This window comes from Globicephala melas, chromosome 12 (genome assembly GCF_963455315.2).
Source record: "Globicephala melas chromosome 12, mGloMel1.2, whole genome shotgun sequence".
NCBI classification, from domain to species: Eukaryota; Metazoa; Chordata; class Mammalia; order Artiodactyla; family Delphinidae; genus Globicephala; species Globicephala melas.
In genome coordinates, this window is record NC_083325.1 from 79,185,290 (window position 1) to 79,210,261 (window position 24,972).

Here is a 24,972-nt window from a genome sequence, read left to right on the forward strand (position 1 = left end):
CTTAGGCCAGTGGGGCCCCTCCAGAGCCAGCAGCCTCAGTGAGGCCGCCCTCCCCTGGGGCTCCAGGGCGGCTCCGTGGCAGTGGAGGGGAGAGACCCTGAGCCAGGAGTTCCAGCTCTGCCAAAATGCGGGCTCCATTTTGTCAAAAACCTTTAAAAAAAAAAATTATCTTTTTGAAGTATAATTAATTTACAATGTTGTGTTTCTGGTGTACAGCAAAGTGATTCCGTTTTTTATATATATATATATATATATATATATATGTATTCTTTTTCATATTCTTTTCCATTATGGTTTATTACAGGATATTAGATATAGTTCCCTGTGCTATACAGTAGGACCTTGTTTTTATCCATTCTATATATAATTGTTTGCGTCTGCTAATCCCAAACTCCCCATCCATCCCTCCCCCACCCCACTCCCACGTGGGAACCACTAGTCTGTCCTCTGTGTCTGTGAGTCTGTTTCTGACAAAAACCTTTTATAACATCTACAGTTAAAGATGAGAGTACGATAATTATTCAGAGGCTTGTGCCTATTAAATTTATTTGATGAGCATGTGTGTTTTCTCCCATTACAGATGTACCTCAGGGATATTGAGTTTGGTTCCAGGCCACCACAATAAAGTGAATATCACAATAAAGCAAGTCACACAAATTTTTTTGGTTTTTCAGACTATATAAAAGTTATGTTTATACTGTACTGTTGTCTATTAATTGTACAGAAAAAGCATTGTATCTAAAAAAAATTCTGCATACCTTAATTAAAAAATACTTTATTGCTAAAAAATGCCAAAACAATTACAGTAGGAACATCAAAGATCACTGATCACAGATCACCATAACAAATATAATAATAATGAAAAAGTTTCAAATATTGTGAGAATTACCAAAATGTGATACAGAGACATGAATTGAGCAAATGCTTTTGGAAAAATGGCATCAGTAGACTTGCTCAATGCAGGGTGGCCACCAATTTGTTAAAAAAAAGACAGTGTCTAAAGTGCGATAAAGTGAAGTTTGATAAGGTGAGGTGTGCCTGTATTTATGTTTATCTGTAACATCACATTTTGAGAGTATATTTTAAATTTCTAGTTTGTGTTAAGGATTAGTTTATTAGTTTGCCTAGGGAAAAAAATGTTTCAAAAAATTCAACAGCTAAAATTATAATGTTCTAAAATAATATACCCACTAAACCAGGAACTAAGAAAATACCTTGATGCGGTTTAAAACCAAAAATCTAATGAACATCCATTACTTATTCTCATTTAACAACTCACTCAGTTCTCAGAACCACCCTATCATATTACTATTATTGTCATCTCCATTTTACAGATGAGGAAATGAAGGTCAGACAGGTTTTGTAGATTGTCTGGGGTCGCCCAGATAAAGACATGTTGTGAATTTCTCTTACCGTATCTCATCTTTTTATGACATTAAAGAGTCTGCAATGGACTGTTAAGGCAGTGCTTTTCAAACGTCCTTCTGCTTAGGAATTGCCCAGGGATCTTATTAAAATACAAATTTTACTTGGGTAGGTGTAGGTAGCGCCTGAGATTCTGCGTTTCCAACCAGCTCCCAAGTGCCCCTTAGTCCATAGACTGAACTTCGCAAGGTCTTGAGGCATTACTTTCCTCCATTTTCTCACCGCTTCCACCTCCTTCTTTCTGCCTTGGCCTTATTTCCTTTTCTACTCCCTGCCGTCATATACCTTTAAAAAATTTCCTAACAGAAATGACCCACAAGTGTGAACCAGTATATTAGTGATTCTCAAAAGGATGTACAGAAGTAAATGCACTCAGAGAACAGATAATTAATGAGGAATTCCTCTGTGCACCATTTAAAGAGGGAGAAAGACTTCCTTCAAAACTATTGAGTATTTTAGGAGTCTTTGTTTGTTTGTTTAAATTGCTGCTTAATCACAGTAGCAGCTTCAGCTGTCTTAAAGCTTCGTGTATATTGAACAGTGTCAGATCATTCAGGCTTCATTGAGCTCTTTGGAGTTACCTAGGGACTTCACATTATTTTTAAAGCACACAAAAGACCCCCCCCCAAAAAAAATGGAAAAGATAAATAAAGCCCACTAGAGCAAATTGAATCCAGTTTCTTCTTACTCTTCCCGCTCTGTGAGGCAAAGCGAATCATCAGATGATCTCCAAGTACCCCCAGTGCATGAGCCCTCTGTTCTGTGATATGAACCCTGCTGAAAGCCATGGTCGCCAACCAGGAGGGTGGATCCACTCTACCACTGCAGTGTTCCTTGGGGCCACCTAAGGCCATATTTATTACTTCACAGTTGCCTCATTACAGTGCGATGTGTCCATGTTTCTATTGATGAACGAACCTCAAGAAGATTTTCTGATTGGCGTACATTTGAGAGCAGCCACAAAGACGTTGTTAGTATTTATTTACCAAAAGTTAAGATTTGAGATTGGAATTCTGCACACACCAAAATTATTGCCTTTGTAGGAATTTGTCTTTTAATATAACTTGATTATGATCATTATTTGAAAAAAAATCACACTTTTTATACTACTGCAATGCCATTAACACGTTATGCATTCATTTGTTTTCAGTTCCCTTTTACTCTTTGTCAGGTGCCCCAGTTGTTTCACGGGAGCTGATGAATAGAAGACGTTGTCCTGGGAAATGTCTGCTCCACCCCGTTCCATGTGTAGTGAGGAAAGTGTGCGCAGTGTGTGGATCGGTTCCTTAACTGAGTTCAGGGACCGACCCAGAATATGGGCACTTACGTCTCTCACTGTTCGCTCACTCACGTTTACTTGCTTTCCGCCCCGGGCCCGCCCACCTGCCTGTCCTTCTCCCTCCATCTAGCCTAGCATGGTACAGATCAGTTTGCATACTCATTTCCTACTGAGGCCAGGCAGGTAATGGAAATGAGCAAGGTGGACGGGGCTTAAGGGAAGGTAGGAAGTTTGGAGGCAGAGGGGTACTTGAGAGCTCAGAGGACACCTTATCTAAGGGAAACAGCTGCCAGTGAGTCCTTATCTTCCAGCATTTAAAGGGGAGCTACGTTGTTAAGAGAGTGGATCCTAAGAGATCTCATCACACGAAAAAAAAACATATTTTTCTTTTTCCTTTTTGTATCTATATGAGATGATGGATTTTCACTAAACTTACTATGGTAATCTTCACAATATATGTAAGTCAAATCATTATGCTGTACACCTTAAACTTAGACAGTGCTGTATGTCAATTATATCTCAATAAAGCGGGAGAAAAAAAGAAGAGCTGGTAAATCTTCATTGTGTAAAATTTCTAAATTTTGAAACATTGGTATATACTGTGTAAGCCAGTACAAAACGCTGGCTGCTGGTTTATAACTTCAATCTAGAAGGTTGGACAGAGTGACCTCCTGTTCCCTTCAGGCATTCCAGATCTATGACATGTATATTTAGAAGAAATCACAGAGGTCTATGTTTGTCTTGTCTGAATGCAGTCTTTCCTTCTCCCATTCTCAAATAAGAACAATTTTATTTTGTGTAGTGCATCATGATATATAAAGTGCTTTTCATATTTACTGTCTCTTAATAGACCATAATCATTTAAGTTCAAGGTTGGGTTATCTTCATACATTTATGCCATACAGAATCTGCAAACTCTTATACAAAGGACCAGCTTATTAATATTCTCAGAATCTTTCTTTTTTCTTTGATTCAATAATTGCCTTTGTTTAGTTGGCATTTCTTTTCTGTTCCTTTGTAGTTTTGTGAATATCCTCTTATACTACCTTACTTACCTAGTAGAACATCATATTCTCAAATTAATCATTCAGTGAACCTAGTTTTGTTGTCATTGTTCTGCTCTTGTTCTTTTCTGTTAATAGAACTACTCGTATATTTCAGAAGACTCCTTATCTTTTGAGCCAAAACTGATTGTGTGAATGTGTGTGTGTTTCCTTTAGTAGTTAATTTTTTTAAAAAAATAGTGTACTGAATTACCCTGTGTAGTACAATAACCTCCCCCCACCACAGAAATCCTCATTATAGGGAAAGAGGTAGAAGCAAATGTCTGTGTATTTGCAATGAAACTGAGATATTTTTCTCTATTACCTATTTTACATCTTTTTAAAATCATTTGTATATCTCTTTTATAATAAGGTAAAAACGTTTTGAAATCATGTTCTCTTTTTATTCCTAAGCTCATTAAACCCTCTCCTTGCCTCCATAAAATGCTATAAAAATGGAATCATTTTCCTTCCCATTCTGTTTGTTTTTTTTTTACATTGTAAAAGTCATAACTGGGGGCTTCTCTGGTGGCGCAGTGGTTAAGAATCCACCTGCCAATTCAGGAGACACAGGCTCAAGCCCTGGTCTGGGAAGATCCCACATGCCGCGGAGCAACTAAGCCCATGCGCCACAACTACTGAGCCTGCGTGCCATAGCTACTGAAGCCCGTGAGCCTAGAGCCCGTGCTCTGCAACAACAGAAGCCACCGCAGTGAGAAGCCTGTGCACCGCAGCTAAGAGTAGCCCCTGCTCGCCACAAGTAGAGAAAGCCCACACGCAGCAACGAAGACCCAACGCAGCCAAAAATAAATACATTTATTAAAAAAAGAAAGTTGCAATTGGTTATTTTTTACCCACCTGCTTATCTTGAAAGATTTCAAACCAACAGAAAAGTTGCCAAGATTGAAAAATAATGACTATATTCTCTTCCCCTTGATTCACCAATTGTTAACATTCTATCACAATTCTAACATTCTGTTTTTCTTTCTTTGCCTCTGTATATGTGTGTGTGTGTGTATTTGCCGAATCATAAGAAAGACTACGAATTTTAAAAACTCAAATTGAAATTAAAATGTAAACTATTTTGTAGCTAAAAACTTTAGGAGATACTGTCTAGTCGATTTCCTGGACAGCTTTTCCTACAGAGCTGCCTTTCATTTCTGTGCAGTCTTATTGAGCACAAATGTTCACAGTATATAGCCAAGCTCATCTATAACATAGTGCTTCTAGAGCACAATGTTTCTGTTTTAGGAATGAGTTTTCGTAATTTTATTATGTATTTGAACTATCAACCAAAACTTAGAGCAGTTTTTTCCAAAATGTCCAATGTTATCAACTGCACAGCAAGTTGTTAGGTAAAAGGAATCTAATGACTTGGAAAACGCTATGATAATAATCTCTCTGTATCACATCAGTACCTGAATAATTTTAATCTACTGCCACAGTGTTCTGGAATTTGCCCCCATTTGGTTCAGTAGCATTGCATAGTGATTGACAAAGCAGTAACATCGTCTAAGTTCAAATATTGGCTCCACGACTTACTGTGTGACTGTGGACAAGTTATTAAACGTCTCTTTGGTTACTTCCTTATCCACAAACGAGATGATAACAGAATACATGAAAAAGATAGTGACGATGAAGTGATGTAATTCATGGCACACAGTAAGCTTTCATAGTTTTTATCATTAACAATTTTCATTCTTGTTCACTGTATGCAGGTCTTGCATTATTTTCGTAACTTCCATCCTCTTCATGACTCCAGCTTCTTCCCATTCTAGCTCATCCTACCTGCTCCCCTCTTGGCACTTGGGTGACAGGGTCAAAAATATCAGCTTCTTATTATGTGAAACTGGCTTGGACTCAAAGCCCAAAATGTACTTTAATCTTCTTTTCTCTTGAATTACACTTAATTTGACCAGTGCAGGCCTCACCAAAAGGGCCTGAGCATGCCCCGGCCTGCACACCTCTGTAAGCACTAACATGACTATGATATTTCACTGCTCAGAAACCCTCCATCATTCCCATTCCACACCAGGTAAGACCAATGTCCTCAGTAATCATTGCTGCCACTAATTGAAGTTCTTCGTTATGTGCCAGATAATGTATTATGTGCTTTATTATTTCATTTTATGTATTTCATTCTCAACCACTCCACGAGTAAGGGGTTATTATCTATCTCCAATTTACAAATAAGACACTGAGGCTCAGAACCATTGCGTGACTTCTTGGTCAGTGTAGTGCTGTCAGGAAGTGGTCATTCTGGGAACTGAATCTGGGCTGATGTCTGCAAAGCCTGTGTTTTCAGAGCTTGAACGTGCGCCACCTTTTCAGCCTGTGTGCGAGCTCCTGGTTATCCAGGTCAGGAGACCTGTCGTCACTTTGCTGTCTCCTCTGATTGACCCCCAGCCATCTGTGCTTTTATTGCTCCCTGAACATGCTATGTCCTTTGAAATCTTGGACTTTTTTTTTTCCCCTTGCTCTTCTCTTTATCTGGATTATATTTTCCCACCTTTCCACTTATGTGCCTTCCATTTGCCCTTTGTGATCCGGTTCAGAGGCCACGTCCTCTGTGAAGCCTTCCCTGATTTTACTCTTTCTTCAAAACAATTGTTCACATTTATATTATGTTAATATTTAGAGAATAGTCATTTGTGAAATCTTTCTGTTTCATTGTATTATTAATTCTTTGAAGGCACAGATCATATAATTGTTCATCCCTGATCATCCAGTACAAGCTAGTACTCTGTTGATGCTGATAATAAAATGATGATGATCATTCGGATGATGGTTGCTGTTTATTAAATCCTTCCTCTGTGCCACATACAATTCTGGGTACTTTATATAAGTTATCTTGGTTGCAAAGACTCCAACAGACACACTTTCAGGACCTTTGTCTACTTAACTGTAAGACGGGAATGATGACATTCATGATTTTTATTGAGAGTTGTTAGGAAAAGATTCATAGGTCCATCAAATTCCAAAATAATACTCTTTCCACTACACAATACTGTCTGTTTGCTTTTCAAGTAGTAGATATCCAGGAAATATTTATAGCATTCTGCTTCTTTTGCACCCCAGTTTTGACATTTCTGATACATATAAAGAGTGGCACTCATAGGTAAAACTAACAAATGTCTGTAAATTTAGGAAATGCTTGAACCAGTTGTCCATGGCATTTTGTAATATATTTTATTCCTAAATACAAATAACAAACTTTTTTTTTTAATTTAAATTGCCCTGAAATTGTATTGGCAAGTATATTATAGAATGCACACTGAGAGAAATACTCAGTGCTATTGTAGAGTTTTATTCTCAGAAGTTTTAAAAAAATCTTATGTGGTCTTGTTAGTTCATGGAATTTGGAACTTGATGTAGGTGATTTATTGGTGAAAGCCTAAGGATCTGGGTATAAAAGAATGTATATAAGTCAGTGCTTTAGCCCGGATCTCTAGGGCCTTGTGGAAGTGAGGCTTCTGTATGAGTGACCTCTTAACAGTCATCGATGGTAGTAATTCATCGACATCGTCATCAAATAAGTTGTTTTCCTAAGATGGTCCATTTGGGGTTATAAATGAAAAGATTCTAGTACTGGATAGAAAGTTGTACAAATGTCCCCTTCGACAAATTCTTTTAGACCTCCCAGTTCTTTAATAATCACACATTCATATTTTATTTTTAAGGTAGTATCAAATTTGATACTCTAACCCCTTATTTAAATTCTATCACAGAAAAATAGTAGAAAGAACATGGACTTTGGGGTCATACTACACTAGTATAGTTGTTGTGGGCATACACTATCACTTCCATGAAGTCTCTTTCCTCATCTATAAAATGGAATTTACATGTACAGCATGATGACTATAGTTAACAATATATTATATATTTGGAAGTTACTAAGAGAGATCTTAAAAGTTCTCATCTCAAGAAAAAAAAGTTTGTAACTATATCAGATGATGGATGTTAACTGAACTTACCGTGGTAATTATTTTGCAGTATATATACATAAATCATGACGTTGTACACCTTAAAGTAATACAATGTTATATGCCAATTATATCTCAATAAAACTGAAAGAATTTTCAATAAAATATTTACAAAGTAAATATATTTACTTTGTATAGTTATTGTCGACTAGTAATAGTTTATATAAAATTACCTAATGATGCCTGGCACTATTAGTATCATTAGTAGAAATAAACCATACTTTTTTCTTTTTCTTTGAATTCAGAGTTATTAACTAGTTGATGAGATAAGCCATTCATGAAAATTGTATTACAAGAGTTATTTTGTTTGCCAAGACTAAAATAATATTTCAATCAAAGATATTTTCCAGATGCCTACCTGGTTATCCAAGACTCTAGCACCCTCCTATGTAAACTATTATCAATAGAAACAGTTATCACTGTAAAGCAGTGTTCTATTGAAAACTGTTTGATTTGAAAATCTTTAATTTTGCCCATTGAGCTAGTTGTCGATTCAATTCAATACAAAGAGAGTCTTTTTTTTTTTTTTTTTTTTTTTGCGGTACGCGGGCCTCTCACTGTTGTGGCCTCTCCCGTTGCGGAGCACAGGCTCCGGACGCACAGGCTCAGCGGCTGTGGCTCACGGGCCTAGCCGCTCTGCGGCATTTGGGGATCTTCCCGGGCTGGGACACAAACCCATGTCCCCTGTATCAGCAGGCAAACGCTTAACCACTGTGCCACCAGGGAAGCCCAAAAAGGGAGTGTTTTAAGCCCTGGGAACTGGATGGGCACTGGGCATACATCTTCATAGAACTTTGAAATAAGCCGTGCCTCTTAATAAACTTTGCTTAAGAAATGGAGTAGCTAAGAACATATTGATTATGTTTATCTGCTTTCTGTAACTCATTTGAATATGATACTGTTTAAAAATCACATGCATTTTACATAGGTTTTAAACACCTAATGTGGTTTGCTTTAAGCCATTTAAAACCTATATTTTTCCTCGCAGTAGGAAAAAAAATAAAGTCACCCAACAAACAGTTGTTTAGATCAGTCACCACATTTGATTACTGGAATTAGAAACTACTAAGTCTTTTTTTTTTTCTTTTTAATCTAACCCTTGATTTTGCAGAGAAGAGCTGGTGTCCTCTGAGGACCTGCTGGAGTGGCTGCGGCCTTTCTGTGCTGACGACGCCTGGCCCGTGAGGCCCCGCATTCAAGTGCTGCAGATTCTGGAACAGTCATTTCACCTGACCGAGGAGGATGGCAGGCTCCTTGTGTTCTTTAGAACGGAGGCCATCCTCAAAGCCACTTGGCCCCAGAGACAGGTAAGGGAGCATCTGACTGCTATTTCTTGATTACTTTAAACCACCTTCAGGTGAGCAATCAGCTTGCTAATGCAAACTTCCCGGTGTGTTCATCAGTCCAACTTTGTAGTAGTTAAATACATGCAACAGATTTTGTTTTTATTTTTCCGTGTGTTTGAATATGCATAGTAGATGATGCCTCAGTCACCTAACGTGTATCTAATTTTTCTCTTCATAGGGTACAGTCAGGATTTTTCGTAGTATCAGTTAATTATGGCAGCTCACCCTTTCCCTGGAGAAATGCAGATCTAAGTGGAAATTCAGCATGCAGTATAGCTATTTCATTTCTTTTATGCTCTGCCCAGGCACTGTTATGCCGTCCCTTCTCTTCTGTACACACACAGACAAAATGCAGCAGGCACACGAGATCTTGGTTCCTCCGTATCATCCTTCAGGGCTCACTCAGTCCATCACCTGTCTGGACCCTTCCCTGACCATTTCAAACATAATTCATTGAACCTTGAGGTCCACACATTTGATCTATTATTATTATTATTACTGCTGTTACTACTACTACTAAAAATTTTGTCTCCCCACTACCTGAAAACAGAGAAACCCTGGAGGATATACCTATCATTTTTCAAATCCCTCTAAGTACGCTGTGCACACGTTCAGAGCTTAAATGCTTGTTGATTGAGTAAGTGGAAATGCCAATTCCTAAATCGCAATACGGTGGCTGTTGAATTTTGGCTTAGATTCTCAACTGATGCGTCCTGAAAGCATAGGATCTAAGAGTCAGCACTTAATCAAGCACTTTAACTTGCAGAGTAGACTACAGGCCAATAAAAGTTAGAAAATAAGACTTCCTAGGTTAATCTAGTCTGCAAAAGAGTTTCCTGGAAGTCTGATTCCAACTCAATTGACCTTCTAATTTTAAAGCTCTGCTTTATCATTTCTGTTTGTTTCCTTATTATTTCATTTAAAGAGCAATGAACTTCTTTTTAGAAAAAACCAAATATTAAGGATATCTTGAGACTCCTCTCAGAGCATCTTTAGAATTACCTCACATATTCTTATTTCCCTCTGTGAGAGAAACAGGTAAATACTGTTATCTATTCTTCAGAGTTAGGGAATTTGAGATTCAAACAAGATGGACTTATCAAAGATTCTCTAATCTTGCCACATTGCTGAAATGGATTGTATTAAAAGTCACTAATACCTGAATAATACTCTCTGAAGCATCATGACCATATCACATTATTTAGTCTCAGCATTTCGCTTTGAATTGCATCAAGAGACCACTAACAGACTTTTTCAGGAGCAGTCTGTGAACACTAATGCAATGGGCTATGACATATACTCCAGGCCCCTGGCATAGTGAGTGCTCGAGGTGTGCTTGTTTTCAACAGACCCGAAGGTCCCCAAAGCATCTCGGAGGTAAGCGCCAAACTAGGTCACGTTATTTTTGCCGTGTGGAACCTTAAGTTCTGACTCATCCTGAAACAAATGAGCGCTCTGACTTTTATGTACTTTTCTGACAGAACCTCCATTTTTCAAGTTCTCAGCCTTTTTCAGTTGCATCTTCCTTGATGCCCCTGTCCTGGCAGGACGATGAGGCCGGCTTCTGTGGCTGGAGCCTCACTTCATGTCAGATCTCTGCACCGGAAATGTTATGAAGCAATGTGGAAACTGGGAAAAGAGGAAAATATCCATCTTACCTGTTGTGTTGACACATTAGAACATACACTCTGATATTTGGGTCTAAACACTTCAGAAATAATATAAGTATAACCACTATTTCTTCTTTTGAGTTTTCCTTGATGTTCCAGTTATTCAGAGAACAAGTTGCAGCTTTTAGATGACTTCAGTGACTTCTGGCTATTTCTCAGATTTTAATTTCATCTTAGCTGAACTTGTTCCAAAGACAGTATTTAAGGGAGCTTAGCTTTGTTAAGACTCCTTTTCCATGTACTTTTCTAAGCTGACTTGACCTTAATTTCACTGAATACACACTGTTGTCTCTCATTTGCAAAGTCTGCGTGTTGCTCCTCGTTTGGCCAGTGTTTCCTCTGGTGCTGTGAGCTTTTCAGGCCCTCAACAAACATCTCTCCAGGGTGTCTCTTGACTTTAGTAAAAGTCATCTCCTGTCTCCTTCGCTTTTTACGTTTTCTACCTCCTCCTACTCTCCCTCTGTATAAGAACAATTTCCTGGTCCTTGGAAGCTAATGATCTGAGTTTCTTAACGTATTTGGTAGTAGAAATAAGGAAACTACCATACATTTAGGTCTTTAATCCATTTTGAGTTTATTTTTGTATAAGTTGTGAGAAAATGTTCTAATTTCATTTTTTTACATGTGGCTGGTAAGGATGTGGAGAAAAGAGAACTCTAGCACACACTGGTGGGTGTGTAAACTGGGGCAGCCACTATAGAAAGCAGTAGGGGGGTTCCTCAAAAAATTAAAAATGGAACTACCATATGATCCTGCAGTTCCACTCCTGGGTGTATATCCAAAAAGAATGAAAATACTAATTCGAAAAGATACATACATGTCAGCGTCCATAACAGCACTGATTACAATAACCAAGATATGGAAGTAGCCTAAGTGTCTGTCAACAGTTGAATGGATAAAGAAAATGTGAGATGTATAGATATACAGATATATATCTCCAGTGGCATATTACTAGGCCATACAAAAGAATGGAATCTTGCCATTTACAGCATCACAGATGGATCTGGAGGGTATTATGCTTAGTGAAATATTAGGTTGGCCAAAAAGGTTGAATTTTGGCCTTTTTCTGTAAGATGGAACAAAAAACCTGAATGAACTTTTTGGCCAACCCAGTAAGTCAGAGAACGACAAACAGTGTGTGTTGTCACTTTTGTGTGAAATCTAAAAAAATAAAACAAATGGATATTACAAAACAGAAACAGACTCATAGGTACAGAGAACAAGCTAATGGCTGCTGGAGGGGAGAGCGGTAGGGAGAGGGCAAGGTAAGTGGAGGGGATTAAGAGGTACAAGCTATTAGGTATAAAACAAATAAGCTACAAGGATGTAATGTACAACACAGGGAATATAGCCAATATTTTATAATAACTGTATATGGAGTATAATCTATAAAAATAGCAAATCATTATGTCATACACTTCAAACTAATACAACACTGCAAGTCAACTATGCTTCAATTAAAAAAAAAAACTACCATAATGGCTTAATTATGTTATTCGTTTGTAGACTTCTTCAAAATAAATTAAATCACTGAGTGTCTCCTCCTTCTCCTCCTTTAAAAGTTAAGTTTTCTATGTCAGCCTCGCCTTGCTTATTCAGATCTATTTTGGAGGGCAAGTGAATTTGGTAGGGGAACGCTGCCTTATAAAATAGCTGTTTGCTATTTAGAAAATGAATGCAAAAAATTTGTAACATCAGAATGGAAGTAGCAACAACCTCTGGAATGCTGTAGAACTATGCCCATAGTTTAAATTTGAGGTAGTCTTCATTACTGTTTTTAAAAAACTATGTTATCTCTCACTAGACCAGTAGAAAGATTGGGGCGCTGGGGGACAAATCATATGCATGTGTCTCCATCCTCCCTCCACTGTTGTTTATGATCTCGGAGAAGATTCTTAAACTGTGAGCCTTGGCTGCTTGGTATGTAAAATGGAGCCTTGAACCAGAGGAGTCAGGGGATGGTTTGCTCACCTCTGTCATTTCTTCGACAGAGGTCGTCTTCATCTCCATATCCCAAACACCTAGAAGACCCCAAAGTGTTGATTGCACAGGCTCTCATTTTCTTAATTTCTCCCTATCTCCTTCTCCATCCTCAAAGGTAATATTAAGGATAGAGACAGTCTTACAGTGTAAAGATAAGAATAGGTAATGACATTGCAACGTTCAATTACCAGAAAATGTGGGACTGCTACCTTCACTGAGGCTGGTAATCCTCTTAGGCAGACTTTGCATACATCAAATAGGGACTTAATATTTAATTATCCTCAAGGTGCCCAAAGTAGTGATCCCGCTAATCAGTGTGTTGCTGGGAAACCAGCCAGCTCCTGCAGAATACGGGCCCTCATTTTTCAACAGCTTGAAAGGCCTTCGTTTCCGTCCCAGAAATATGCCCCAGCTTGGTGAGCAGCAGGGAGACAGAGGGGAGGGAGGAAGGTAGAGGGGGAGGGGAATGAATGTAATGTGTTAATTCCCTTGGTACAATTTATCTGAGTTTTTCAGGTTTTGTAATTTTCTAGTTAACTGGTACATGAAAAATATGGGTCAAAATACTGATGTTTCCTTAAAAAATTTCATACCCCATCACCTCAATTTTTTTTTCTGTTTTTATGTAAAAAAGAACATGTGGCTTAGAGTTTCATTTCACTTCGTAAAATTTCAGTCTGTCTGAATTTGTGGTTGTAAGTGATCAACAGAAAGAATTAGTTTAAGACAACTTCTAACCTCATTACAAATTCATTTATGCATGGAAGGATACATTAGCCCTTCTCATCAGAGGCCAGCTTGGCTTCATTTGCCAAAACATCAACAAAATACTCACTTCCTTGTCAGACAGAGCTCCGACAAAGATCAGTAGGAAAACTTAAGTGTGCAAAGCTATATTTAGTTCATTACAGAAGAATTACTGTTACCTTAAATGTCTTCAGAGCTAAGACTCATTGCCATAAATGATTTTCTTAAATATAGGATAATATTTGATGTTAAAAATATGTGTTCACACGAGTACTTCTCTAATAGCCATGAAATCACAAATTCCTAGAACTGGAAGACACGTTCAAAAGCATCCTTGTTCAGTAGTCACATTTTATAGAGAGGGATGTGGATGTCCAAAAAGGAAGAAGTTACGTCCTCAGATTTTAGCATAAATGTCACCATTTCCAAAATGACTACATCCACCCAGTCACAACCTATTTTATGAGCATTTTTCTCTTCTAATCACTTACCCCTATCTGCTAACTTCTTCCCCTCTATCTGTCTGTCTATTTATTATGTGATGTCTTTCTTCTTCCATTAGAATATAAATTCCATGAGAACAGGGATCTTACAGACACTCAGTAAGTATTTGTTGAATAAATGAATATTAAATCTTAAAAAACATGTCCAAGGTCACCTTTAAAGTGGCAAGGCCGAGACTCCTGACGTTCAGTCCGACATTCTTGCCATGAATGATGATTAGACCATGCTGCTTCCCCCTTACATGCAAATAAAATGATTTGCTTGGAATAATGCAACTGTTTCCTTAGAGAGTGGCCTGGTGCTTTTAGATTGGTACTATTTTGTGTTAACTTGCCGTATTTTGCCGATGGTGATTTCTGACCAGCTAGTTGCTTCTCATGTGGAAGCAAACAAATCAGAAGCACGTTGGTCCACATATGAAAAAGAAATCAATGTGCCTTTCTTCCTAAAATGATTAAAGTTAAGCGAACATCCGTATCACTGGGTTCTGCAAATGTTTGGAGACCTTGAGAAGGTCCTTCCTTATGAAAAATGGGTTCTTCCTTTAAAGATTTCACCCTCTTGTCACTGGCATCACTGGGGGAAGATAAGGAGACTGTGGACTGTGTCTGTCCTAAGTGCACATCACTGCACTTCATCTTTAAAACAGCCTTGCAAAGTAGTTACCGTTCACTGTGTTTTAGATGAGGTCACGTGACCTAGAAGATGAGGTTACATGACCTGCACAGCTTGTGAGCTATAGAACTGGAGTTCACATCCAGTTCTGTGTGATCTGGAAGCCTGTGTTCTTTTTGGCCCTATAGTACTCCTCTTCCTATTTGCCAGGGGAATACATTCAGCAGTAACATTTTGGTAGCATGCTCTGCTGTCCTTTTCTCTTCCCACTGTCACTTTATGTGGATTGGATGTGATTAAGTGTGAGAACTCAGGAGTTTGATTCAGAGAACAGGAAACATTGCTTCATCTTTTAGCATTTTTCACTCTCTCAATACACAACATTATATGTGTTAATTGCTGCTCAGTTAAAACATTCTGAAAAATGTGCCTAATAACTGCTGTTTGAACTGTACGCTATGTGAAATATTCATCGAAGATTCTTCAAGCGTCGATTATGCACCTTTCACTGTGCTACTCTCTGGGGTTAGAAAAAGAGACAAAGCAAATGGTAGTAAAGCGTTTGGGCTCTTCACCAGGTAGACCTGCATTCAAATCCCAGTTTCACCACTGACTAGCTCTGGGGACTTGTACTAGTTACTGACCCTCTTACAACCTCAGTTTCCTCATGTGTAAAATGGGAATAATATGTGTGAGGGTTAAATGGAATCGCACATGCAAAGCTCTGACTCCGGTCCAGGTAGATGGGCGCTGTTGGCGTGGGGACTCCTGTCCGACGGAGAATGTAGATTTGTGAACAGAGAAGCAAGTCCTCTTAAGTGCTTCGGTGCTGTGGTAAAAGTCTGCACGCTGCGTGGGCTCAGGAGGGCAGGCAGCTGTTCTGTCTGGAGGTGGTGAGGAAGACTGCTCTGAGGAGGGCATTCTTGACCTGAGTTCAGCACAGCTGGGTGTACGGTGTGGAAGCAGGAGCCACTGGGAGATGAAACTGGAGAGAAGCAGGTCCGACGGTGGAGCCGCCCCCGTGTCCTGCTCAGCTTTTACCCCAGTGACCCTAAGGCCTCCCGGAAAATTGGTGCCCAAGAAGCAGCGTGATCAGATCCGGGCTTTAGGAGAAGCCGTCTGACCTCTGCGTGAACACGGGACTGGAGGGGCACCAGTTAGGGGACAGAGGCTGTGGTCAGGTTGCCTGACCTTGGCCCTGAACTTTGTATCAGCTTCGAAGATGGAAGAGGATAGAAAAGAGAGCTGAAGGAGTTTCTACCAGTGGACTCAGTGACTGCTTGGGTGCAGGGGATGAGACACGAGTCCAGTGCCTTTCTGATTTCTGCTAAAGTTACCAGGGAGGAAGTGGTGCTCCTTAGCTAGCTAGGAAATACAGAAGAACCCGGTTTTGTGGAGAAAGACACGAAGTTCATGGCTGTCAGTAGTGTGTTTTAAATCTCAACAGCACTTTTTTGGGGAGTGGGGGTGAAATAGGGAGGCCCTGTTTATCCCCTTCACGCAGGCAGATTGTCCTCATAGCCTTACGTGTGCCTTAGTTCACAGCGACCACCTCCTGGGAAATAAACTTGAGTTTAGTAAATGTCACTGCATGGGGATGGCTTTGACTCCATCACAGGGCACCCTTCCCCGGGGTCTGCTCAGCCCAGTTGGCTTTGTTTATAGTGGGGCAGTTATATCCAAGTGCCCTTTGCTTAGTAGCAGTCGTGCTCCCAAGGAGCTGCATTGCTATTGTCTCTTCATTCCTCTAATGCATTAGAGGGAAAAGTTGAAGAAAAATAGGGGGAAAGAAGCAGGAAACATACAAGTGTTTGAATACCGGAGGGTGGTGTGGATGTGAGGTAGTTGGATGTAAGTTCTCTAATTTTTTTAACTTTTCATTTTGAAAATTTTATATTTAATACCAAAAAAATGTCAACTATACAAAGAATTTTACATATTCTTCATGTTGGTTCACCAAATATTACCATCTCAGATGACTACAGCTAACACTGATACAATACCTTATCTTTTTTACCCATCATTCAGATTTTGTCAGTCGGCCCACTAATGGTTTTTTCTGATCCATGTCTGGTGCAGGTCACACGTTGCACTTAATGCCATGTCTCCTTAGGGTACCGTAATCTGAAATAGTTCCTCATTCTTCCCCCCCCCTTTTATGACCTTGACATTTTTTAAAAAGCACTGGCCAATTATTTTATAAAATACCACTAAATTTGACTTTGTCTGAGTTTTGTTCGTGTATTCAAGTTGTGCTTTTTTTTTTTTTTTTTTCCTGCGGTACGTGGGCCTCTCACTGATGTGGCCTCTCCCGTTGCGGAGCACAGGCTCCGGACGCGCAGGCTCAGCGGCCATGGCTCACGGGCCCAGCCGCTCTGCGGCATGTGGGATCTTCCCGGACTGGGGCACAAACCCGTGTCCCCTGCATTGGCAGGCGGACTCTCAACCACTGCGCCACCAGGGAAGCCCAAGTTGTGCATTTTTGGTGAGAATACCACAGAAGTGATTTTGGGTCCTTCCCACTACATTATCTTAGGAGATATACAGTACTGTTGTGTTCCTTTACTGACAGTGTTCATTTTGATCACTTGATTGAGGTGGTGTCAACCATATTTCTTCTATATAAAATTACCTTTTTTCCCTTTGGGATTAATACATGTCTTGTGTTGAGGTACTTTGAGATTGTGTAAGGACTGTTTCTCGCCGTACTTTCACCAGCTAATTTTAGCATGCATTGATGACTGTCGCCTGAGTTAATGATCACTGTGGTGTCTCCCAAATGGTATTTTTTATCATTTGTTCTCCCCTGTATGTATTTATTCATTCATTTATTTATTTACATCACTACAAGCTCAAGGATTCTCATTTTGTTGTGCGGTTGTAATCTATTACTATCGCCATTTTAATGCTTTGCTCAGGTCTTCTCCTGCATCCTTTTGACTTGTGCCCATCCCATCACTGTTTGAACCACAGATGTTCGAGACCCTCTTACACTTTCCCTGCCTGGAACTGGATTCAGTCATTGACTTTAAAGAGCTTGATTTTTTAAATAAAGAGTGACATTTAGAAGCCAAGACTCGGGTGCTAGGTGTACTCATTGATGCAGTGGCATTATAGTTTCTAGATCCTCTTAGGGGACAGAGCACACATATGTCTACATCTATTTTTATGTCTGTCTATATTCATTTTAAAAACCATGAGTTTGTATTGATTCTTCCAATTCCAATCCAATTCCACACAGTTTAGTTTTCTCTCTTTCCTTATTTGTGAACTCCTTTCTCTGTCAGTGAGAAACTTGACTCTCATTATCCACAATGTATTTATTTATTTGCTTAATCCTAGAGTACACATAAAGTAGTTCTGGAAATTCCAGCCAACTTACTAGCTAGAATATTTGTGTAGAGCTCTTTTTGTCTTTAGCCTTAGAGTAATAGTACTCAGAAATCTTTTTTCAAGGTTACTTCTTCCCTCTCTCTCTCCCTCCCTCCCCTTCTCTCTCTCTCTTTTTCACGCGCGCGCACACACACACACACACACCACCTCCACTGTGGTTTGCTTATTCACTTATAGATTAATTTTATATCTATTTGTATGGTTTTTGCTGTTCGTGTTTATTTCAATTATGGATCCACTTTCTGAATATGTGACACATTTACGTGGAATGTGAGAGAACATTCTTTGGAGTTTGGCATGCTTCCTTTTTCACTTACGATACTTTGAAGTTTAGACATTCTTGGCCTGTAATTGTGCTGAATGTATGGGTTTTATTTAGTTTATTCTTGTTCTTTTTGTTTTGGAGGATATGTGGGTATTCTATATAGAGAATATATAGGAGGCCACATAACTCAATGGCCACCATTTTCTTCTACTACGCATAATTCTCTGGATAACTTCTAACTGTAATAAAAATAGATTCAAAATAAAAACTCTGGTCATTACAGCAGAAATCTGTTTTTACTTAAGCTGAGAAGATGCTTCACATACTATCAGTTTTCATGTTTTTTAGGGCCATCTATGAACCAAACATTAGGCTTTGTATGTGTATCTTATCATTCGAACTTCATAATAACCCTTTTTTTTGAATAAATAATAAAAACATTTACTAGAAGTATGTTTTCCTACATCCCTACAGGTGGAAGATTTTGTCCATAGAGAAATGGCAATCAATTGTTTACAGTTGATGTTTACATGGGGATATTAGCATATTTAAAATGTTTTCAGACAAAATGAGCAGAATGTCCTGGTGTAACACAATATGCAAACAACATCACATTTTAAAATTTTTTTTTTTTTTTTTTTTTTTGCGGTACGCGGGCCTCTCACCGTTGTGGCCTCTCCTGTTGCGGAGCACGGGCTCCGGATGCGCAGGCTCAGCGGCCATGGCTCACGGGCCCAGCCGCTCTGCGGCATGTGAGATCTTCCCAGACCAGGGCACGAACACGTGTCCCCTGCATCGGCAGGTGGATTCACAACCACTGCGCCACCAGGGAAGCCCAACATCACATTTTTAAAAGATGCAGTTACTGGAATAAATTTTAGGATGTATACTGGATAGATAATTCTGTATTATGCAACATTTGAAATTAGCCGTGTTGGCAAAAAAGATGTTTCGGTGTGGACTTCCATGATTCTGGTCAAGGACGAGTCAGTGGTAGAACATGTCATTAAACACAGAACGGTAGAGAAGCTGATTATAAGACAAAGTCATGGATCCATTTTTTTAATGAGGAATTTTGTTGCTTACATAATTATCAAGGCAGTCAAATGAGCATATTTGCAAGAAAAAAAGGAAATTTCCTAAATCACAGGAAGATTTTGACGCAGGTCTCCCTGTGATATCACTATGAAACTGATACAAATCATAATAACCCTTTTAATGGAAGTGATCTTATCATTCCATTCAACACATGAGTAAATAGGCTCAGAGTAGTTAGGAAATCTTTATAGTACCTCTGCTAAAACATAGCAGAATGATGTATAATGATGAACTACCAATACTGTGGCTGCCATAGTGGCTCAGTGTTAACTCAGTGTTAGATACCTATAGAGGTGTGTGTGTATGTATGTATATTGTCCTGTATTATGTTATATATTATGTTATGTTATATTATTTTCAAAGTACCCTGATAGGTTAGGTATTATTACCTTATTTTTACAAATGCAAGCACTAAGGCTTGGTGAGGTGTTTTTACATGGTCACAGAGCTGTGAGGTGGCAGGGCCAGTATTCCACCTGAGTCTGAATGATACACTACAGTGCAAGCATTTCCAGCTCCATGACTTATTCTATTAATACTTTATCAACATTAACTAAAAAACAAAGTCTGGCCTTAAAAGATTGGCTTGTATAGCAGGTCTTTAAAGTAAACGTGTATTTATGGAGACCCTTATGGCGTGATTGATTATTTGTCCTAGAGAAAAAATTTGTAAGGCAAATCTTCTTATTTTAAAACGAAGTATTTTCCCCCTCTCATATGTCTCACTTAAAAATGTTTTCAGTAAATATTATATTTAGCCGTGTGGAAATATGCATTGAAGTTACAACAGCACTTACGGAGAGTGACTATGGAATGCTTTAGTGTGTAATTTCTATCTTTTGAGATACAATAAATTAAGTAGGCTGTAGAACATGGCTCGTAAGTGTGCTTGCTAGCTTTTTGTGTATGTTTATGTGTTTATGCACCGCACGTACAGCCTCAAACATCTGGAAAACCCTTTGGAACTTAATTCTTTCATTGGGTTTCCCCCCCTCCCAAGGGCATGTTTGCTGTGCCCTAGGAGAGACTTTTTATGGCAATAGAGAACCATTTATTCTTGAGGAGTTCACAAATATACAGTGATATACAATATCATTTTCCTAATATACCTTAGGAGAGAAGCAGAGGCTAAATGTTTGTGCTCATCACCAGACCTAGAGGCAAAGGTGGGAAATAATTCAGTCTCTCATTTCTTTTTTCCTTATCCGTACACCCTCTCTTTGGTAGATATTCTTCCCTCCGCGTGGGCTAGGGAAAGCTGTTTGAACCTTCAGGATATCTCAACAACACATTTTGCCTTTATTATAAGCAGTGCAAGATATAGTACTTATGAAACTCTCTCAGTAGCTACATCTATTCTTTAGTTCTCTGCCATAGAAATGGGAAAATCTCCTAGAAGATAGCTATCCTACTTTTAGTATTTAAACTTTAGTCCTATTTCCACAATTTTATGTTTTCTATTTAATAAAACTTATAAATACTCAGAAATGGACATGATCGTAATTTACGTTCTGTTTATATTCTCTTATCTAAGAATAATAATCAGTTACTATAGTTAATAGTAATAATACTGTGTACTGAGTACTTATTTTGTGCCAGATACTGGTCTAAGCACTGCTGAGATTGGTGGGCTAAGTCTAACAGCTTCTGACTAAGTCCAGCAGAAGCTTATGACTTCTTTGTCTTCTAAAAATTTGACTTTCCTTCACCAGAGAGCTTGATTAGACCCAGTGGACACAACAGACAGTGTTGGCCACCAGAAACCTTATAAAAGGAGTAGCTGTAACATACAAGGGTCTAGTATTCTAGAGATCATTTCTGTTACCTTTTCATATTTCTGTATATCTATTGAAGTAGGGATTTTTGTTTGTTTTGTATTTTGAAGCCCTGTGTACAGAAAACTCAGTCTCACTTTACTGTGTTCGTGAATGGAGTTGCACAGTGCCTTGGTAACTTTAAATCAGGTGTCATCATATGAGCCTTTTAGAACAGCTCATAAACTCACATTCAGGATAGGAATATGGTGACTAATGATACTACTATCAGTAATAATCCTCTACATGTTGGTAATGGTTTTCTATTCATAAAGTACTTTCATATGCATTAATACCTTGTTCATGTTTACAGATATCTGAAGATAAGGTAAGCTGCTATCAATGCCTATAGGAAGGTGCCGATTTCAGGAGAGGTGCCTCAGTTTAAGACAGTCATGTTCACTTTCAAGCAGCCTCAGAGAAATTTAAGGTTAAAGCTGTTCTCATCTGAGAATAAGTGACTCAGTCCACTTTTTCAAGGACAGTGACTCTGTGTCTGATAAGGAGGCTGCAGCTGCTTGACAAATTGACTTACCTCAAGGGCTAAAGTCACCCAATTCAATGAGGAGAGAAACATCAGTTTCAGACAAAAGGGAAAGAAATATTCTTATGTTTGAGTCACATTCGAATTTTGCCCTTTAAAATCCTGTGATACTTAGTTACTGGTGTCAGTATGGAGTCGTCACCAACTCTGTGGTGCCTGTAAAATAGTGAACATTTTCACCCCCTGCTCACTGGGGAAGGGACAGAAGTGTTAAAACAGATACATGTTCCTTTTGTTTTCACTGGGGAAAAGGACAGGATAAAACAAAGTGTAGGAAAAAAAGATAGCAATTTCTCTCAATTTTATTTTTACTGCTCTTTGGAAGGCATGCTTAAGAGTCATTTCAAATACTCTAATTGTTGCACAAATAAATGAGACTTTAAAAAGAGATAAAAGTTAGCCCATGATTCTATTATCCTAAAATAGCCATGTTTCTTTGTATTCTTTTTCTGTCCTGCCTAATCTATAGGCGTAATTCTTGTTAGAAGAAATCATGGCACACATCCAGCTTTCTGTTTTTTTATATCTAGCATATTATATAGATGATAATATAAATAATACCCATCATTTATTGTGTGCCTACCATGTGCCAGCCTCTTGCTGGCTATCTTATTTGTATCCTCTTATTTAATGTTCACAACCGTGATATAAATATGAAGGATCTTCATCTTACAAAAGAGGAAATTAAGCCTCAGAAAGGTCCAGTAATGTCTCCAAAATAAACATTTTTCTGTATTGCTTTGACTTTACCAACACTGTTTTAAAAGCTGCACATTTAATTGAATTGCCCTTTATTATTTATTTTAGAGTCTCTTTATGGTAGTATGTTATGAAGTATGCTATGAAGTCCTTATGAAGTATGTTGGAGCATTTGATAGCCACCTACAGTTAGTTTTTCCTCTCCTTTAAAATACATTCTATAGTCATTTCATATTCTGTTTGGACACTGAAGTCATTTCTCTGTACCTCTTATACTTTTATGAAATATATTTAGATACTGGGAATATATATTTCAATACGGACTGCAGTACTTCTCAGAAAAGAGAGAATCTGATTCTTTCATAGGTCCACGTTCATGCTCAGCCAGGTGCCTTGTTTTGGGGTATTTTAGGGAATTTTAGTTCCCATGATATTAATATAAATCACATGCTCTCACAACCTCTGTAAGCCTCTGAGATGTGTTTGCTTTAACTTTTATTGTCTCAGAGCAATACTTCTCTTCCTAAATTTTTTTTTTAGATAATTTGTCAGATTTATGACATAGTGATTTTCTTCAACTGAAAGTTGTTTAAATTTTTTTTACCATTAATGAGCACTATTACTAGTTGTGATATGAAAATATATTGGGACAAAACCATCTTATAGAAAGTATGTAGATAACATCAATATTTTTATTATATTTTTTACCAAAAAATGTGTATTGATCATTTGCTGTGCTTCATGTTCCCTGCTGATCACTAGGATTTTAATTATAGCTGACTTTTTTAACACTAAAAATTTGAAGGCATTTTCACTAAAATTAAAACCAAAACAAGAATGCCCAATATCATTATTATTTTTCAGCATCCTAGTCAATGTAGCAAGACAAGAAACAGAAGTAGGAGCTATAACTTTTTAAAAAGTCAAAATTACCATTATTATAGATTGTATCATCCTAATTTCTGGAAAACCCAAGAAAAATACTGAAAATGACTAGAAGTAATAAGTGGAACTTATTATAAGGGCTGAAATCAATGATAGAAGAATACATAGTATATGTGAAAATAACTCAAGTCACTGGTATAGGGGCTTAGTATATATGGGTGTAATTATAAAGACGTACCTTTTTTTTTTTTTTTTTTTTTTCTGGTACGCGGGCCTCTCACTGTTGTGGCCTCTCCCATTGCGGAGCACAGGCTCCGGATACGCAGGCTAGGTGGCCATGGCTCACGGGCCCAGCCACTCCGCGGCATGTGGGATCTTCCCAGACCGGGGCACGAACCCGTGTCCCCTGCATCGGCAGGCGGACTCTCAACCACTGCCCCACCAGGGAAGCCCAAAAGACGTACCTTTTTAAACTTAGTGTGTCATCATTTTCTTAAATAAATTTTACAGTAAATATTACTCTTCAAAAGAAGAAGTATTAACTCTTTGGTCATCTAGAAAACCATGTTTAGGAACCTTCACTTAATACTCTTTTCTAAAGAACAGAGTTTGGCATTAAGATAGACTAGTCTTGGACTCTTTCCCAGCAGGATGGGTTGTAAACGTCTCAAAAAACTGCTGAGAGACAATTCTCCATGGATTTCTCACATTTCTCCAAGTCTTGTGAGCAGAGGCACTTTGCTTATCCCTGGATCTTCACGGTTTTCTCTTATGTTTTTTTTCCTAAAGATTTATAGTTTTACATTTAACATTTAATACATTTAAATCTCTTATCAACTTTGAATAATTTTTGCATTAAGTGTAAGGTTTGGGTTGAGGTTTATTTCCCTTTTTTGCCTAGGGATATCCATTTCCTCCAGCACCATTTGTTGAAAACACTATCTGGCCTCCAATGAAATGCTTATGCCCTTGGTCAAAAATAAGTTGGGTATATTTGCTGCTGGGTTCTCTATTCTTTTCTTTTGATCTTTGTCTCTATCGTTCTACCAATACCACTTATCTTTCTTACTGTAGCTAAATAATAAATCTCAATATCAAGTAGGGGTATTCCTCCCACCTTATTCTTCTTTGTCAAGATAGTTTTAGCTATTCTAGGGAATGTCTTTCCATTTACATTTTATAAAAGCTTGTCTAAATCTACAAAAAACCGTTCTGGGATTTTGATAGACATTGTATTAAACCTGTAGATCAGTTTAGAGAGAATTGACATCTTTACTAGGTTGAGTCTTTCCATCCATGAACACACTGTATCTCTTCATTTATTGATTTCTTTCATCAGCATTTTATATTTTTTTAGGATATATATCCTGAACATGTAAATTTTAAAATTTTCTTTGAAGCAATTATAAATGGTATTATGTTTTTATTGTCAGTTTTCACTTGTTCATTGTTAGTATATAGAAATGAGGTTGATTTTTCTGTGTTGATTTTGTCCTGTGCCTTTGCTGACTCATTCATTAGTACTAGGGTTTTTTTGTGTTTTTTTTTAAGTAGATCTCTTGAATTTTCTATGTAGACAACCATGTTATCTGCAAATAGAACTTTATTTTTTTCTTTCTAATATGTATGCCTTTTATTTATTTTTCTTGCCTTGTTGCAGTGGCTAGAGCTCCTAGTAT

The 24,972-nt window shown here is 38.2% G+C and overlaps 1 protein-coding gene across 3 annotated transcripts in view; it reads left to right on the forward strand.

The window, feature by feature from the left end:
- Positions 1–24,972, forward strand: part of NBAS (NBAS subunit of NRZ tethering complex) — a 339,511-nt gene that overhangs the window by 282,694 nt on the left and 31,845 nt on the right. For all 3 annotated transcript variants that reach the window (XR_009566136.1, XM_030844571.3, XM_030844572.3), the window contains one exon: positions 8,842–9,037. Coding sequence is in view for 2 of the 3 variants with exons in the window: in XM_030844571.3 (XP_030700431.2) it covers positions 8,842–9,037 (196 nt within the window). In the remaining variant the exon portion in view is untranslated. The remainder of the gene's footprint in view (positions 1–8,841; positions 9,038–24,972) is intronic.